Source organism: Saccostrea cucullata, unplaced genomic scaffold (assembly GCF_032062105.1).
Source record: "Saccostrea cucullata isolate Sc308-1 unplaced genomic scaffold, CSIRO_AGI_Scuc_v1 ctg715, whole genome shotgun sequence".
Classification (NCBI taxonomy): domain Eukaryota; kingdom Metazoa; phylum Mollusca; class Bivalvia; order Ostreida; family Ostreidae; genus Saccostrea; species Saccostrea cuccullata.
The window spans coordinates 33,242-51,444 of NW_026921595.1; the positions used below are offsets into that span (position 1 = coordinate 33,242).

The 18,203-nt window shown below is 31.7% G+C and overlaps 2 protein-coding genes across 3 annotated transcripts in view; both read left to right on the forward strand.

Annotated features, from left to right (window-relative positions):
* LOC134260409 (complement C1q-like protein 4) overlaps positions 1-8,743 on the forward strand; it is a 40,976-nt gene extending 32,233 nt beyond the window's left edge. Inside the window, exons 1-2 of one of the 2 annotated variants that reach the window (XM_062742967.1) lie at positions 7,592-7,743; positions 8,343-8,743. In XM_062742967.1, the coding sequence (XP_062598951.1) occupies positions 7,620-7,743; positions 8,343-8,734 (516 nt within the window). In that variant the 5' untranslated portion in view covers positions 7,592-7,619 and the 3' untranslated portion in view covers positions 8,735-8,743. Of the gene's footprint in view, positions 1-7,591; positions 7,744-8,342 lie in introns of those variants that run through there. The other variant, XM_062742966.1, reaches the window with a different exon arrangement.
* LOC134260408 (uncharacterized) lies at positions 3,859-5,105 on the forward strand. The gene is made up of 2 exons (XM_062742965.1): positions 3,859-3,905; positions 4,416-5,105. Exons 1-2 carry the CDS (start codon positions 3,888-3,890, stop codon positions 4,752-4,754), a joined length of 357 nt encoding a protein of 118 aa, XP_062598949.1. The 5' UTR covers positions 3,859-3,887; the 3' UTR covers positions 4,755-5,105.
* Positions 8,744-18,203: the final 9,460 nt, after the last annotated feature.

Below are 18,203 nucleotides of genomic sequence, written 5' to 3' on the forward strand. Positions count from 1 at the left end.
TATTTCATAAAATTTACAAGCGATTTGAGAGGACATATTGAACAAATGCGAGTTTATTTTAAGAAATGAAGGCTATTTTAAACTCCTGTAGAAGTACTTTTTTCCGCGTGGTATTAATATAAGCTATGTACGCGGTCACAAATTTTCCGCGGAAATTTGTCCAAGCGTACTAAATAACAAGAGGCCCATGGGCCATATCTGTCACCTCAGCACTGTGGCTAGGAAAAGGTAGAAATTGGTTTATTATTGAAAATTTTGAATCCAAATTGGTCCCATGACCAATCATGGATTTGCTATTCTTGAGAAGATAACTTTTAATTAATTTTCCTAAATACTTTTATGTAAAACCTTTTTGCCCCGCCCTACCCCTAGAGGTCATATGATTTGACCAAATTTGAAGATTTTAAAAGAATTTTCATGTCGGGGTTTATGCCGATTTTTCTCGAATAACTTATTTCGACAATACTATTATCTGATGAAGATGTATATTTACTTACAGCGCCTCCAGGTTGTATTTTTCAAGCAAGTGTCCAAGACCAGAAAAAGAAAGGTGTCAAAATTCAAAATATTACACATATATTTACTCTCAATTTGGTTTTTAAGGTTAATCTGTAGAAAAAAAACATGTTATTATACAGTCATACAATACTTCTGAGCTCCTGTTCGAATCATTTTGCATTGAAAATAAACGAATAATCAATCAAGTTAAAATAGATATGTAAGGGTATATAAGTAAACGGAAACTTAAGGAGGTGAATGACCTTGGACTGAAAAAAAAACCTGTAATTTAATTTTTTTCAAATTTTGTATAATAGTCATATGGTATGTTATCTACAGAATGGCACATCTTTCATAGTACATTTCTAGACATTCTAAGGAGCTATTATACAACAAGAGTTACCGCCCTTGACACTTCATTTGAGATAAATTATTTCTATTTAAAGAATTCTAGTCGTTGAAGAAACAAATTTTTTCAAGAAAAAAAATTATAAAATTGAAAAGGACTTGATTCTCAATAATTTCTCCAAAAGAAAACAAGTTTGGATATTCAGATCAAAAGTTATCTTAATAAAAATTACAGAAATGAGGGTAAAATTAATAATTTAAAAAAGGTTTCTAACAAAGAAAAAACGAATTTAAAAAAAATGTGTCATTTAATTTTTGAAATTTTACTATCAAATTAAAGGCCAATCTATTCTTAACAAATCCATACCAATTTAGAGGGGGGAAGCTGAGCTTAATTCTGAGTTGCAGAATGTTGAATGATACCCCTTCGGCATCAAAATGGAAGCTTCTAAAATGAAAATTCCTTCGTCTGTATTTGAAAAATAAGACAATATAATAATTTAACCTTGAATTATTCAAATTGGCAAAAATTTAAATGCTAGGTGCTATTTTTTTTCAATTTATAGCTAAAGAACCTTAGTTTTATGAAAAAAAGAGAAATATTGTGAATATTTTCTAAAAATAGATTCGGTTTTTCCGATTTCTAAAAATAGATCAATTGTGTCATTGAATTTGTTCCGTGATTTCGCTTTTGATAAAATGTATTAAAGTAAAAATTGAAAATGGTAAGATGTAAATAAAACAATATATCAATGTCAAAGTAACATGTTTAGTAGAAAACGGAGATAATTCTACTATTCCGGGATATATCCGACCCATACTGTGCAGTTTCTTAGTTACCATGAATATTACTTTCAATTTGTCGAAATGTAAATTGGTTTTGCACTCAAATGATTTGTTTAGGGCGTCCCTTTTTTCGTTTAAAGATTGGACTGATTTATACTAATCTTTTGCGCATTTTTATATGTATACTTTGCGGTATTGTAGATCAGATCTATAAAATAATAAAAATTCCTACGGACGTTTGTGGTGAGGGCTATGGTGAGGGCTTGTCCCGAGACACAGTTACATGTAGATTATTCTAACAAGGTATAGTGCATCATTCGTAATCGTAAACTGATATATCAGCTACAATGTACATTTTATTCTGTTAACATTCACTTTATATGAATGTTAAACATCCGAAAGTAATAGATATGGGTATATATATATATCCTGTGATGTTCCTGACAATTTTTTTTAATCCTTGTCATGTAATTTATGGTTGTCTCATAAGTGAAGGTATAGATTTTTTTTTGAACATTTTTGACTTTCTTCTCAAGAACCGCTTTGCCAATATTTCAACCAAACTTGCCACAAAGTATCCTTGGTTGAAGGGGTTTCAAGTTTGTTCAAATGAAGGGCTACGCCCTCATTCAAAGGGTGATAATTGGGAAATAGTGAAAATTTGGTGGCATATGTTTTAAAAATCTTTTTCTCAAGAACCACTGGGCCAGGAAAGATGAAACTTATAGGAAAACATCTTCAGGTAGTGAAGATTCAAGTTTATTCAAATCATGACCCCCGGGGGTAGGGCGGGGTCAAAAAATATTCATTCGATTTTCACCAAAAACATGACCGATTCTGTCAGGAAAGTGGCATTCTAGACGGAAATTCAATGGCATGTCCTGTCGCACGACTGCTTTTTTGTGTGATTTCCAAGACTTGAAATATCACCGGTGAGTTTATTAATTCTAAACAACCTTTTCTTTCTCCAAGACGATTGGTGGTTTAAACAAATTGTGTAATTTATGTATCTTGAGAAAATTATACAAATAACTACCGTTTGACAGATTTTTAAACGTGAAAACGAAAATCGGCAATAGCCTAATGGGTTCGTCGCACGTTATACAAAACTATTTTGACCAATTACTTGTCTTTCAACCGCCTACTTGCGTCCTAATTTTCTCAATCGTAATTTAGCTGCTATCGTGAAAGTTCTTGCTTTAAAATAATTTATTTATAGATCTTATTTTTATCTAAATAGTTAGGCTACTTACCTAGATAGACTTTTGAGTTGATGTCAAATGCTTTTTGGCTGTTCCTTTTACCAGTAAGTACGGCGTTGACAAAGCTGCATTGCTGGCATCGTATATACAGAAGACTGGCCATGCCATATATTGTCTCGTCTTCAATATCCGAGAGTTGTAAGCATGTAAAACAGCGCTCACAATTCATATGATTAGCTAAAACGCTGAGTTCAACCACTCGTCTTCCCTCAAACCATGGCTTTTGTTTTTCGTCGCCTACAATGACGTTTTGTGCCACATCCATATCACACACATGAACTCCACGACTTGCATCTTGTAAATTATATTCATGATCATTTAAAATCTCATTTTCTCGTTTGGTCTTATTTAACGTTTTCATATGTCTTGACCTATTTACTGTCCCCTTTGTTGCAAGTCTAACCCACACAAAATCGTCTGCCATTTTTGTTTACATTACGTCTCTGACATTTCAGGTTACGGTTCTAAATTTACAATTTATCACGTGACGGAGAAAAGTCATGTAACCAAACGTCCTTCACCTCCTTAAATCATATTTATGTTTGTTTGCCATTAAGTAATGATGCTCACTGCATGAAATATTTGTACTGAATAAATGGACTTTCTTGTAATTAGAGTAATTGTTATCCTTGCAGAAGATATTGTAGTCGGTTTAATGGTTGGATCTGCTTTTAGTGGCCTTATTTTAGGCATTGTGATAACTGTTCTTGGAGTTATCATCTACAAAAATATAAGAAACGAGAAGCCTAAAGATGCAATGAAGTATAAAACCTTTTATTTATTTATATATTTATTTATTTATTTTTGGTTTTTGATCTTTTAATTTAATATACAGATTAGTTTGTTTCTTTGCGTTAGCTTTATTTCTGAAATGTTTACTGGACTCCGAATTAAATTACAAATTTCATTATTTTAATTAGAGAAGACCAGACGGGTGTAGTTTTTAACAATACTTCTTATAAAACTGAAGAAGTAGATCAGAACCATTCTACCATGCAACGTACAAATGAGGTGGGAATATACAGAATATTGAATGAATTTAATTTGCTACATTACATGGAAGAAACAATAATTTTCTTTCTGCTATTTGACGAAAAAATCGTGATAAAAGAATATGAATTTGCTCTTAAATAAATCATGCAAGTAAGTTTTACATTTTATTTTAAGATACTAGTACTTGTTGCAGCCTGAAAGAGCCCACGTTTTTAAGAATAAGCTCTTGAATTCATCCTTGGGTTGCAAGAGTTTTTAACTCATTTACTTAATCTCCAATAAAAGGTCTTTTTAGATACTTGAAGTCTCGTTTTTGATAGTTTGGTGTTGTACTATGCCTTTTTTGATATATAAGAATTGATTCTTGATTCTTTTTAAAATAAATATAGAAAAAAGGCTTTACCAAGATTATATGAAGACGATCAAGACAGCGTTGTCTGGATTGGTTGTTAAACGTAGTTTAATTTATCAGAACATATTACATTAAATAAAGCAAACATATCACATTTAACATTTTTTGTTTTCCAGAGAACGATTGTAAATGTGCCAACGTTTGCTCATTCCGTTCATTTACCAGTAACAAAAAACGCACGCACCTATCATGGAAATAAAAGTTCGATGATGAAAAGTAATGACGTAAATGATGACGTATACAATCATCTGCATGAAAAGGAAGAGGATTCCGAAAATGATGAAACTTACGACCACACCTATGGAAACATATTAAGCAGTGCCATGGAGGATACTAATTACAGTAATTTAAATACAGTGATAAGATATAAGGAACCCGATGGTTCTGCTGCTGGAGATAACGATTATGATGATCGAGAGCCGCCTGGTGATTACTGTGCACTGAGAAAGCAGTAAAGATGTATATTCTTATGCAAACACACTGCTGTGCTAAGTCTGAGTCATGCATTTTATTTCTGAAACTGTTTGTTGCCTTTCATAATTTTTAAACACTTTATGCAAGCATAACACGTATATTGAAAGAGAAGAAATTTAATGTATATATCCGATCATCCCTTTGATAACATACTAGGAAAAACAATTTTGAATATGGTTTCTTTCTTAGGTTTAGACGTTCCTAAAACACAGAATAATTATTTGACTTCATTTTTGGTATGATCTTTCGATCGAGTCAGGGATCTTCATTTCTTCCCATATCATGATGCTTAACAGATTTGTTTGCCTTGACATATTAAGTCATTTAAGTTTATAATAAAATGCAAGTGATGCCTTTTCATAATTTTTTCAAGATTTGGAAGATGTTGGTAATACCGTACAGCCCGGAAAACACTCGAACGCTATGTTCTTTTCTCTTCAACAATTTAATATAATATTTTTCGTTTAACTTTTATTGCCAATAATTGCTATTCATACACTTCTTGTCAAGTTTCATCAGCTTTCTCATAATTCAATGAGTTTTCGCAATAACTCGATATTTTTTGTTGCGTATTAATAAAAAAAAATAAAACTATTATTCAAAATATTCCGAGTAGAAATGTGAGAAAGTTAAAACACTCACTGGAATTGTCAGTCCGTGCTCAGTGATGTGCACACAATTTAACAAATGTTACACAGCTAATTAAAATGATTAACAAAGCTTGTGTCCTGTTTACAATAAACGTTTTAGTGTTCCGGGTGTGTTTCTCTTGCTATGTTAAACTATGCTCCTATCGCTGAGGATGTACTGACAATATCCAGCTTAATTATAAGGAGGAATGCCACACCCAAATTTTATTTCATAGATCTTTAAATATATCCCTATTAAATTATGGTTCTAGCATTGAAAGCACGATATTAGCTCTTGCTATTTATAAGTGAATATATTTCTGCAAATTTTCCGAGAAAATGAAGAAAATGTTTTATTTGCAAATTAGTTGCTTTACGGCTTGATATTTGCTGTTAATAGATACATAATGTGATTGTTTTTAAGAAAATATATAGGTAAAGAAAGTCTGGATAAATATTTCTATTTTCTAATTAAAATTAAATATTGTTTTAAACCTCTGGTTAATTTCTTCTTAAGACTGGTCATAACAAGGTAGAACATGTTAGTCAAATTTTAAAAAGAAATGAACTACGAAATTTTAGAAAAATTACTTGATAAAGATTTTTAAGTTATAAATACTTATATAAAAAATATCAAAAGGGCAATTAATTAATCATTTTATTATTTTTTGGTTAATTTGATTGGGACCAATTTACTTTTGATTGGGAATTGTCCAATTTTTAAAAAAAAATAGTTCCTAAAAAATTGTAATTTCATATTGAATTCTTTTTAAAATAGGATCACTTACATGTTTTCCCTACTTCACATATTATAATGAAAATTTTAACGATTGTTAGAAACACATTTACATATTCTTAAATAATGTGTTTTATTTTTATAAATAATTTGTATAACAACCCCTTACTCTTCTAAATTAAATCTGTATGATCTCATATAGACGTATGACTAGTTCCTAATTCAAATGAATTTCCAAAATCTTAATATCCTAACATCGTACAAATGGATACCTAAATATATTTAGAACACAATTCACCTCTATAACAATAGGTTTACAAATGAAAAAAATATTCATAATACATGTAATTGAAAAAAAGCTTATATGTAAAACATTTTATAAAGATCAAGGCATAAACACAGAACTACAGCAATCCAAGAGCTGGGGACGATCACACCGGTATCTGGCTTTAACCCTTTTTTGATCAGGTAGACGGAATATTTGATAAATGGATATGAAATATTTAAAGAAAAGGAACTTTGAATATTTACCGGTAAGTCGGTTTGAAACAGGTCAGCCAATACTGTTGATATAATTGAAATGCAGATTTAAAATGGGTTTTTGACAAACATGCAACATCAACTTATATGTCAGAAGCAGGCTGGGTTCTAACACCGATCGAAGCATGCCCCTGAGTATCGAATATAATATGTTATGTAAAAACCATATGTTGATGATTAGGAGAATATTATGACATGAATAAAAAAGCTGACAACGGAAAATATATCTCATTTATTTTGTCATGCAATATAATTTTTATTTGCAATATAGTTAACGTTGTTTAATTACTGATAACTATAGTCCTTATGGTCAGTAAACATCCAGTTATGAAGCTAATAATGATTCTTCTATATAGACCCATAAGTCAAAAAAGGAACTGCTACAATAATTCCTGTGAGGACATAAATAAATGTATAGGATTTATAAAAAAAATATAAGTCGAAGGGTAATTTAATAATTAGTTGTAAATGTTATGGATTTTGGTCCAGTTTTACTCATATGTAGGCATAATACCTATCATAACACGAGATTTGGGCCATTTGAATTGAATCTTTTAGTGATTGAAAAGATACATTTAGACATGTATATGCTTTGATAAGATTAACGCTGTCATTCATTTTACTTTCGATCAATAAATTGTATCAGTGCTGAAAACAATACAAATTTCTAAATTGCATGTGTGTCAAATTTCAAGCAGTACAAATGGTTGTAAAGCCTTATAAATAGGAGGAGCAATTAAATCGAGAGAATTAAAAATAATCAGTCAGCAGAGGTAAGAACTGTCCATTTTCAAATTTATTGATTTTGTTACATATTCTTTAATCTACTTTCTGCTGGATTATTCTTCCTCTGTTACACTAAATAGTTATAAAACAATGTTTTTGATCAAGACATTTAGATTTCAGAAAAAATGAGAAACGCTGTAATAATTGCGGTAATTATGGCGATCAATGTTGTTTCTGGACACAAGCCGTTTTTGGAATATTTGAAAACACAGGCGAGCAATATGGAGAAAGGATTAGACTCGGTCATCAAAGGAGGTGAACACAGACATGCTGTTCAGGGTAATTATTCTAACTATTGATTATATTGGGAATTTTTTCACTGAAAGGAATAATAAGCAACCATAATGATAATATACAATTTTGTTACATGTACATAGCACTACAGCGTATTTACGATATCATTTTCGTCACATATTAATTTTGCCCTTTACACTTGTAAACAATATTTCCTCCGTTTCAAATCGCCAAGACACATGTTTTAATACGAGTTATTGTCTCATTGAATTTGCTCTGTTTTAGATTCGTTCTCTCGCGAAAATGGTCAAATAGAAAGGGTAGCTAAAACCGTTTTCACTTTATATACAACATACTGTAGATCACTTAATTTTCGCAACACCTTATTTTCACGAGATTGTCATATACTCTTTGTATGCGAGACATAATTTTCACGAATAGTTGTCATTCATCTATATAATCGTAAGGAATACTTTTATACGCGAGAATTTAATTTTGGCGAACGCATTGTCTCGCGTATTTACGCGAAAATAAAGTTCTCGCGAATAATAAGTGATTTACAGTATTGTTAATATATGTTAATAACATGGAATGAACATAACAGTATCATAACAAAAAGATAATATTCTTTTCTATCATTCTAGGCGGTGTTGCATTTTCGGCTTACCAGTCAACATCCAAAAATTACAAGCAACACGAGACATGGATATATAACACAGTTCTTGTGAACGATGCAAATGCATACAACAAAGCAACAGGAACCTTTACAACCCCTTCTGATGGAGTATATGTTTTTACATGGGCAACATTGACTGAGCCTGGTAAAGCAGCACACCCATACCTTAGAATTAATGGTAAATATAAAGGATGGGCTGCATTTAACAATACCCGAACGTCACAGCAATTCTGGAGTAGCGGTTCGAATACGATTGTTGTTCGTCTGAAGAAAGGAGACAAGGTTAACGTGGCTTCCGGGTACCTTGCAGCCTATGCAAGAGAAAGATTTTCTTCGTTTTCTGGATGGAAGATTTATTGAATTTTCTGTAATAATATATATTTTATGAGATGTTCTTCCTTAAAAGTTTTGATTATAAACTAATTTGAATTTGTATAAAATACAGAATAAAATACGTTCTCTATTCGATTCGTTGATGTTGTTTTGTTTGTATTTAGTTGACTACACCTTAATTACTTAACATGATAAAAAAAATATTATAACAAGTAGGTATTTTTCCAGTACCTTTATCGGCCTAAGACCAATTTCGGTTCACATGCCTTCAACACATTCCTTGATATTAGTGACTCAAGTTATACAGGGTGTTATATGGAAAGATAGAAGATACAATGATACAGTGTGTATGTATAATGATGACAAATACTGAAGACCTTTTTATTCTAAATATTAGATCCTTATAAACTCACCGAAGTATATACAGATTTTCCTGTTACTTGTATTTCCCGCTCATGCCTAGGAGCACACGGTGGTCGTCAGGTCAGGAGGGAATACTCACTCCTCCATGGCACCTGATCCTACTTATGATGTGTCTGAGTTCCGTGCTTGCTCTGCGTCTGATTTCAAATTCATAAATAAAATTTTGAGCTTGGATAATGTTAGTTATCTTCATATATTTAATGCTTGTATCTTTCTATCTATATATAATAAAAGAGTTACATTGAATTTATTTTGAATTTGTATTAAATTTGAAGATTCTTTACAAGACATTCATGTACTAGACGTCAAAATGTAAGGTAATTAGGATACATATAAGGAAGTGACATTACAGTGGACCTTCAGATATCCGGACGCTAGATAACCGGATGCTTCAGTATCCGGACGATTTTTCATCGGAACAGATTTTTTAACAATCATTTTGTTTTGTTTAATATTTAATTCAAATATCTGGATGCTTCACATATCCGGACAAGTTAACTAGGAACCAAAGCGTCCGTATAAATGAGGCTCCACTGTATACGTTTGGTGCGCTGAAAATCCCTGTTCACTTGAAATTCAAGAAACCATAGTTTGTTACACATCTGTTTCATATATGGATATTTGAAAAGAAAAGAAGATATTTGAAAGAAATTATTTTGATATTTTAAAGAAGGTTCAAACTAGCCATCAATTTTTACTTCGTCATAAGAATGACTATCTATATCTAATTTTTTTTCATTTGTCAAATATATATAGAAATATATAAAACTCTATCACTCTTTTTATTTTAAGTCTAACGAACGATTAAAAAAAAAAATCTTGTTCGGAAGCTCTTGATTCTCACCTGTCAGAAAATTGACTTGATGTATGCATTTTTGTATAAAAAAAATCAGGGATGTCAAAATATTAATTTTCCTTAGTCGAATATTCGATCGATTATTCGAACAATATTCGACTATTCGGAGCATTTATTTTTTTATATACACAATGCTTTTGAAAGCTTATTAATTAAAATGACTTTGAGAATTGAAATAAATTGCAAATAGGGAAAAATTAATGTAAACACACACTATCCACACCTCCGATGAAAATGTTAAATAATATTTGTTCAATTAATGATTGCCCAAGATACATGTACATGTATCAGGTCGAGACCACTACCTTATATGGAAGGCAATTTTCAACACGTGACGATGTCTTCGTCATGCCCGTTCTCCAATCAAGTGAAAGAGTCCCAAAGCATAACAGTCTACCACGTGTTTACGATTCAATGGATACATGTGGTTTTCGTCGGTTTACTGCACAAAATTTAACTCGTCACCGGAAAAACTATAGAGCTTCTTTATAACTTTATTAGACCGAAATTGAAAGATTATATTCTAAAGACACTGCTCCATGCTCATATTTAATATTGGAGTTGCTTTAGATGATTAACAGTTGCTTCGAATATCGTACAAACGCTGTGACTTTTGCATATACATTAAACACTTTCTGATAATATTGAGGGGTTAAATAATAATTGCACACTTTCTTCTGCTGTCTAAAAACAAGGACCTATATACTACCTGCGAAAGCTATGTACATGTAAATCACGAGAAAAAAAACTGTTTTATCGACACGATAGCACTTATACGTCTCTTTGAACAATGATATACTAGGCCGATGTATTATAAGTTGATATAAGGCTTCATAAAGCAAATTTTGCAAATGTGAGCATAAAAATGAAAGATTATACACCGTTTTAAATATTTACTTCACAAATTTAAAAAAAGAATTGAAAATAAGTTTCCAAGGGACAGTTCAAGTTGCCTTTAATTTTCAACACAGCTAGGTACTTGTAGTAACCCACAATGCATTGCGGCTCATTCAGCAGTAGGTAAAGTAAACATATTAGCTAATTTACATGCAAATTTATTCTGACGTCAGAAAATCTAGTGGTCTCGACCTGTGTATATAAAAATGTCTTTTATGTAATATTATCGCTTTAATAATTCAAACTTTAAAACTTCATTGCTATCTAAATATTGTGTGTTCCTAAGCATTTGAAATTCCTAGAGTTTATAAATATAATTGGTACAAGTCAAATAATTTTCATAGCCCAGTATAGCCTTGCATAATTTACTACGTACAATTACAAAACAGTCAGTGATTGAGAAACAACTATCACGGTATGTAATATTGTATTTTTTATATGTACAATTTGGAAAATTATTATGTTGTGACTGTGTTTGAGCTCTTATTCGTCTAAGGACGCACATTATACAGGTGAACTTTCAACTTTCAATTTTCAACTTTCAGATGAAAATTTCATTAACACTCTCTTTTCTTACATTGATTTAATATTTGCATGTTTCATTATTCGATCGTCGGTCTATTCCACTGACAGTCGAATAGTCGACTATTCGTAGACATCAATACAGAAATAGGAATGCTTTATATGTTACCCTTTTGAACTCGGGAGAGCAAACTTACTATTGCTATTTTTTTCCCAAAATATCCTGCACATATTTATCATTTATCCTGCATCATTTATTTAAGAATAACTGTCTTTCTTTTCGATTTCATGATGTGATCAATCGATTGGCTTGCGTGATAATTTGCATAAACCCCGAAGGCGTTTATGAATAAAATTATCACGCAATCCAATCGATTAATCATCGTCATGAAATTGAAAAATCTGACAGTTATTCCCTATATTTACATGCTTTGATTTCGCCAATCCATGTGCTCCAAGTCCTGACTAGCTGTTTGTCCCGCTCTGCACGTTGTTTTTTTTTTTGGAACCACGCCAATACATTGATGGCGAAATAAATTACATTTACAATTTGTAATTTTATCTCGGACAAAGACATTGGAAATGTAAATATTAATAAATAAATGACAGAGCAACTAATATTTATCAATACATAGTGCAGTATAAGCCCTTGTAGGTACCATATTTTAGATAGCAGAAGACACTTTGAAAGATTTGGGTACATTCACATAAAATTGAGAGGAATAATTAGTATCTGTATATGTACAGTAATATTTATTCAAGCGGGTTAAATTTGAAAGTTTTTTTTAGCAAAGAACAAGGTTCACCTTTGGCCTCTTTCGGCCTAGTGAATTTCTGAAAAAATCAGAACGTCTCATTTTTTGTTGATTTGTGTTAAATTTCACTTAGACCCTTGGTGACTCCGTATTAAATAAAAATTACGTATTATGACCTCATAAATTGCGTCATTTCCCTCAAATCTTGAAAATTCCTTTAAAAATGGCCAAAATATTAAGCCGTTTTTGAATATACCCTACAAAAATATACTGTAGTAAACTATAGTAAACTAAAGTAAACTATAGTTTACTATTAATAGTAAATCAAAATCCCAATGTTTTCACATAGTAAATCAAAGTTTCAAAGTTTTTAACATAGTAAATCAAATTTCCAAAGGTATCACCATAGTAAATCAAAGTTTCAAATCTTTCACCATATATAGTAAATCAAAGTTCCAAAGTTTTCACTATAGTTTATCAAAGTTCCAAAGTTTTACCATAGTTACTCGAAGTTTTTTTTCGAATTTTTCTTTTTGTTATTATTTTAACAACTTATATTGTTTATTTGATTTTTTAAATTATTTTATTGTTTTAATGTGAAGATACTGGGTCTTTAAGCTGCAATCTTATTAAAATAAGATGTTAGATCCACTCGCATACATTACTTGCTACACTAACTTCTAACAATATCCCATAGAGGGTCAAATCAAAGTTCAAATTCTATCAAACAAATCAAATCGTCGCTTGCAAAACAATTGTATATTGTTGAAGTGAATAAGTTGTTCCGAATGTGACATCTGACGTGACCCTCTATTGGATGTTGTTAGATGTTAGCTAGTGTAGCGAGTATACGAGTAGATCTAACATTAACATGTAATTTTAATTAGATTGTTGGAGCTTTGTGTATGTATCGGTGCAAAAAAGTTTAACATTAAAATTCAGTACTTATACATTATTTTTTAGGTTAGGGGTCGGGTTTAACGAATATTAACCTTGAAATTTCATAAAAATGTAGAGAATGGGAAGCAAAAACATAAATCCAAGAGTTCTAAAGTACTTAATAAAAGTTCCAAAATTTTCACCATAGTAAATCAAGGTTCCAAAGTTATCATCATCGTAAATAAAAGTTCCAAATTTTTCACTTTAGTAAATCAAAGTTCCATAGTTTTCACTATTGTATTGTTCCAAAGATTTAACTTTCATGCAATTGGTACTATAGTTAACTACCTTAAACCATTTTTGTCAGGGAATCTCTGATCTAAAATGTTTAATTATATAAAAAAAAGAACTGTTTTGAAAGATTCTAATCCCTGAAACAATTTTTGGATCGCGGGATGGAAGTCGAAGATGCTCAAATTAACTCATTTTCTTCAAAATTCGAGAACATCGTAGTTTCACATAGCCTGAGTATCAAAACTTGGACTCTCGAAGGAAATCTTTGATAGGAAATAAAAGCACTAAGTCTCTACTTTATGTTGACGCTTGAAATGGGATGTGAGGACTTGGTCAGTTAATTGGTATAAAGACAGGAGTTACTTTTTGGAGTTAGTGAACGTACCTCTTTTATTTTTGAAAAAAATTGAATTCTGAAACTCTAAATAGATACGAGAATATAAACGGTTGTCACAATAAAATTCAAATGAATAAATATATCAAAAAAATTATATAAAATTAGATATCTATGTACCTGCCCTCAGATAAATTTCAATAATTTACAAATACGATTTATTTTGTGTATGTTTATAGTTTCAAGGAATTAACGATGGACACATCATCCATTACTAAGTTTGCGTTATTCATTCCAGAAGATAAAAAGGCTGTTAGTGTGACAGTTGAAGTTGTTTTTGGAGGGCTTATCTTAGGAATAAATAAGCTCCTCCCTAACCTGGAATTAACCGTCCGGTAAAAAGCTCTGTTTCACGATATGTGTGCGGTATTATAAAAGAAATATTTTCAGAAAAAAAATGTACAGAGTACTATATATGAATGTTGAATGTACATTTAAATTCATCTAAACTGTCGTATTTTAATTACTACATGAATAAACTGATTAATACATACTCCCTGTATTGATATTGCTGTAGTCACTCTCTTCTGTGGCTCGATTTACTTGGGCGTGGTCGTAAGTTTCTTCATTGTCGGAATTCTCTTCTTTTTCATGTAGATGATTGTAAACGTCATTATTTACGTCATTACCATTCTCCATCGAGCTTTTTATATTTTCGTGAACATTTCGGTTCTTGTTTAATTTATCAGAATGAGCAAATGGTGGCACGTTCACAACTTTTCTCTAAAAATACTTTATTTATTTTCACAAATAGTTTTTTGATTGATGCGATTTTTTTATCCTTAAAATAAACTTGAATTTAAAGAGACAAATGTAGTTTCTCCAAACTTTATAAAAATTCATTTAAATATAGAGAGAAAAATTAAAAAAAAATATATGTAAAATTATTTAAAATAGATATATTAAGGAACATGTTGTTTCTATGTCTGAAGATAATGATTATGAGGTCCAAGAGACAGTTTATGATTACTGTTCACTAAAATATGAATAAGGAAGGTTATATTTTTGTGAAACAAGAGACCTATGGGCCACATCGCTCACCCACGCACATGGACTAGATAAAACATATATCAGTTCAGTATTAAAAAAATTACTTGTTGGGGAGGGGGGATTTGAATTTTAATTACTTGAGAATGTCACTATATCAATAAACAATACATGTATAATTTCTCCATGCTTGAAAAGAAGAGTTTTAAAGATATTTCCAATATATTTCTATCTAAAGATTTGATTGCCCATCGTGGCCCCACTTTACCCCCAGGGATCATGACATGAGAAAACTTGAATTAACTCGAACTGAGGATGTTTCCACATCAATATCACCAACCATAGCTTTGTTGATTTTTAGAAAAAGATTTTTAAAAGATGTTTCCTATGTATTCCTATGTAGAACTTTGATAAGCCAGTGGGCTCCGCCCTATCCTTGGGGGTCATGATTTGAACAAACTTGAATCTATTCTACCGCGTATGCTTCCACATGAGATTTATTTTTACAGGCCCAATGGTTTTGGAGATAAAGATTTTTAAAAGATTTTCCTATATATTCATATATAAAGCTCAGATATAAATTGTGTCCCCGCCCTTACCCCGGGGGTCATGATTTGAAAAAAAAACTTGAATCTACAAAACCTGAGAATGCTTCCACATGAGTTTCATCTTTCCTGGACCAATGGTTCTGGAGAAGTATATTTTTAAAAAATCCTATATATTACTCTGAACAAACTTGAATCTACAAAACCTTAGGATGCTTTCACGTGAGTTTCATCTTTCCTTGACCAATAGTTCTGGAGAAGAAGACTTAAAAAATTCTATATATTCCTCTGTAAAACTTTTAGCAGCCATTGTGGCCCCGCCCTACCCCTGGGGGTCATGATTTGAAAAAAACGTGAATTAAAACTACTTGGAAATTCTTCCACATGAGTTTCATCTCTCCTGGCCCAATGGTTCTGGAGAAGTTTTTTTTTTTTTAAGATTTTATTTATATCCATATGTAAACCTTTGATCAGCCATTGTTTCCCCATCCTACCTCCGGGGTCCTGATTTGAACAAACTCTACACTACCTGAGGATGCTTCCACATGAGTTTCATTTTTCCTGGCCCAATGGTTCTGGAAAAGAAGAATGTTAAAAAAAAATTCCTATATAATTCCTATGTAAAACTTTGGTCAGACATTGTGGCTCCGCCCTACCCCCGGCTGTCATGATTTGAACAAACTTGAATTTACACTACTTAGGGATGCTTCCTTGAGTTTTTATCTCTCTTGGTCCAATGGTTCTGGAGAAGACTTTTTAAAAGATTTTTTTTTTTAAATATTCCTATGTAAAACTTTTATCAGGAATTGTGGCCCTGCCCTAACCCAAAGGGTCATGATTTGATCAAACTTGAATCTATTGAATCTACACAACCTGAGAATGCTTTCACATGAATTTCATCTATCTCAGCTCATCGGTTCTGGTGAATAAGATCTTTAATATTACTTTTCTTTTATATTCCATTGTAAATTTTTGATCAGCCATTGTTGCTCTGTCCTACTCTGGGGCTCATGATTGAACAAACTTGAATCTACACTACCTGAGGAGGCTTCCACATGAGTTTCATCTTTCCTGGCCGAATTGTTCTGGAGAAGAACATTTTTTAGAGAAGTCATTATTTTTCTCTAATTCATAATTATCTCCCCTTAGAAGAGAGCTTGGCCTTTCATTTGAACAAACTGGAATTCCCGTTACCTAAGGATACTTTGTGGCAAGTTTGATTGAAATTGGCCTGGTGGTTCTTGAGAAGAAGATGAAAATATGAAAATGCGACGACAACGACAGGAACGACAGACAATGGACAAATTTTGATTAGAAAAGACCATTTGAACCTCAGGTTAGCTAAACACTTGTCATGTTTACATGTAACTATGCCATTAAAACTTCTGTTGCCTTTCATTTCAACTCCAGGAAACATTTCAATTGATGATGGTGAGGCCTGTTTTAAAAGGCAACACTGAGATTTTTTCCACCAAAAATATAATATAACCAAATGAAATATCATTGGACTTGAGAGAAGGATATGGAGATAATTGTAATGTCAAATATTATTGTAAGGCCGATGCCCATGACTACGCGTACGTCTCTGTGCATGGTTAAAAAGTCCCATCACATTTACATTGGTACGCTGTGGACTGGACCTAGTTTTATAATCCAGTATTCTTCTTGTTCATTACCGAAAGGTTACTCAGCAACGGACAATTTGTGTGGTGATAAATCTTTTCGAGAATTCTAATCCTTATTGACAAACTAGAATAATCAGGTAAATTAAAATGTTTGTATAAAAGCTGCTGACCTCCATACTTAATTTGAAATTGATGACCTGATATTCTTTAATTAAGCGATCCCTTAGTTTCACCAACATAAACAAGTCCAAACAGATTACATTATATTACATAGATAACATTAAAAGATTTACAGTTCAGATTTTCCCAAGTTTTGGTATATATAGAAGTTCTGTCCAATAAGATTACTGGTGAAAGAAGTGTCAGTTACAATGTTTCAAAATGTCGCAGGTTTAACAATTTATAATGAGGACCTTAGATAACTTATTTTGAAACAGATTCCAAAAACCCTAAATGAAAACGAGGTGAAATATGACATTTTATCAATTTAATATGAGAGGTAGAGTGACCATTGGTGACTACCAGCGATAATCAGCAACAAATTAAAGATGCTCACAAAGTTGCAGAATCATATTATAAAATAAAAATAAAATCACACTCAAGACGGCAATTTCAGAGTTGTGTTGAAACGAAGCATCGACAAATTTAACTGCAATAGACAGCAAGCATCTTAGCATTTTAGATGTGCTCTAGTAAATGTTACAGAACGGATGTATCAGTTAAACGTACTCAGTAGTGCGTTAGTAATTTTGAAATGATAGTTATATAACAGAGTGTTAGGAAGTAAATACATGCAGATTCTCAAGTAAGAAAAGTGGTTCATGCTCTCATAAAACTGTTGAAAACATTACATTGTCCTTTTGAATTGAAATAAGTCTTAATTTCCTTAACCCAGTGGATGGACTTTATAAGAGAAGTCGTGTTAAAATAATCATTTCACTTATATAATTTTGATTATTTCGATTGCTTGAATCGTATTAAATTATTAGCAACATCATCTAAAATCAGCACCTGTATTCTAATTCATAGCCCCCCCGAAAGCCAGGTACTTTGATGAAATTCAATCGTATAAGCTATGTTTAGAAGGGAAATTTTCAATGCTAGGGAAGGAAATATGATAATCTATGTATATTAAATTACTTTAAACCTACTTTTATTCGCGTGCTAGAAATCTTCACGAAGTTCTCGAGAGCATCGTCATCGTGAATATATCTCGCCGCGAACCGGTCCTTTATGTCTATATGACAATTAATAAAACGTCCAAAAAAGGCTTGATCGCGAAAATTAATCGTTACGAACTAGTTTATTTACTGTAAGCC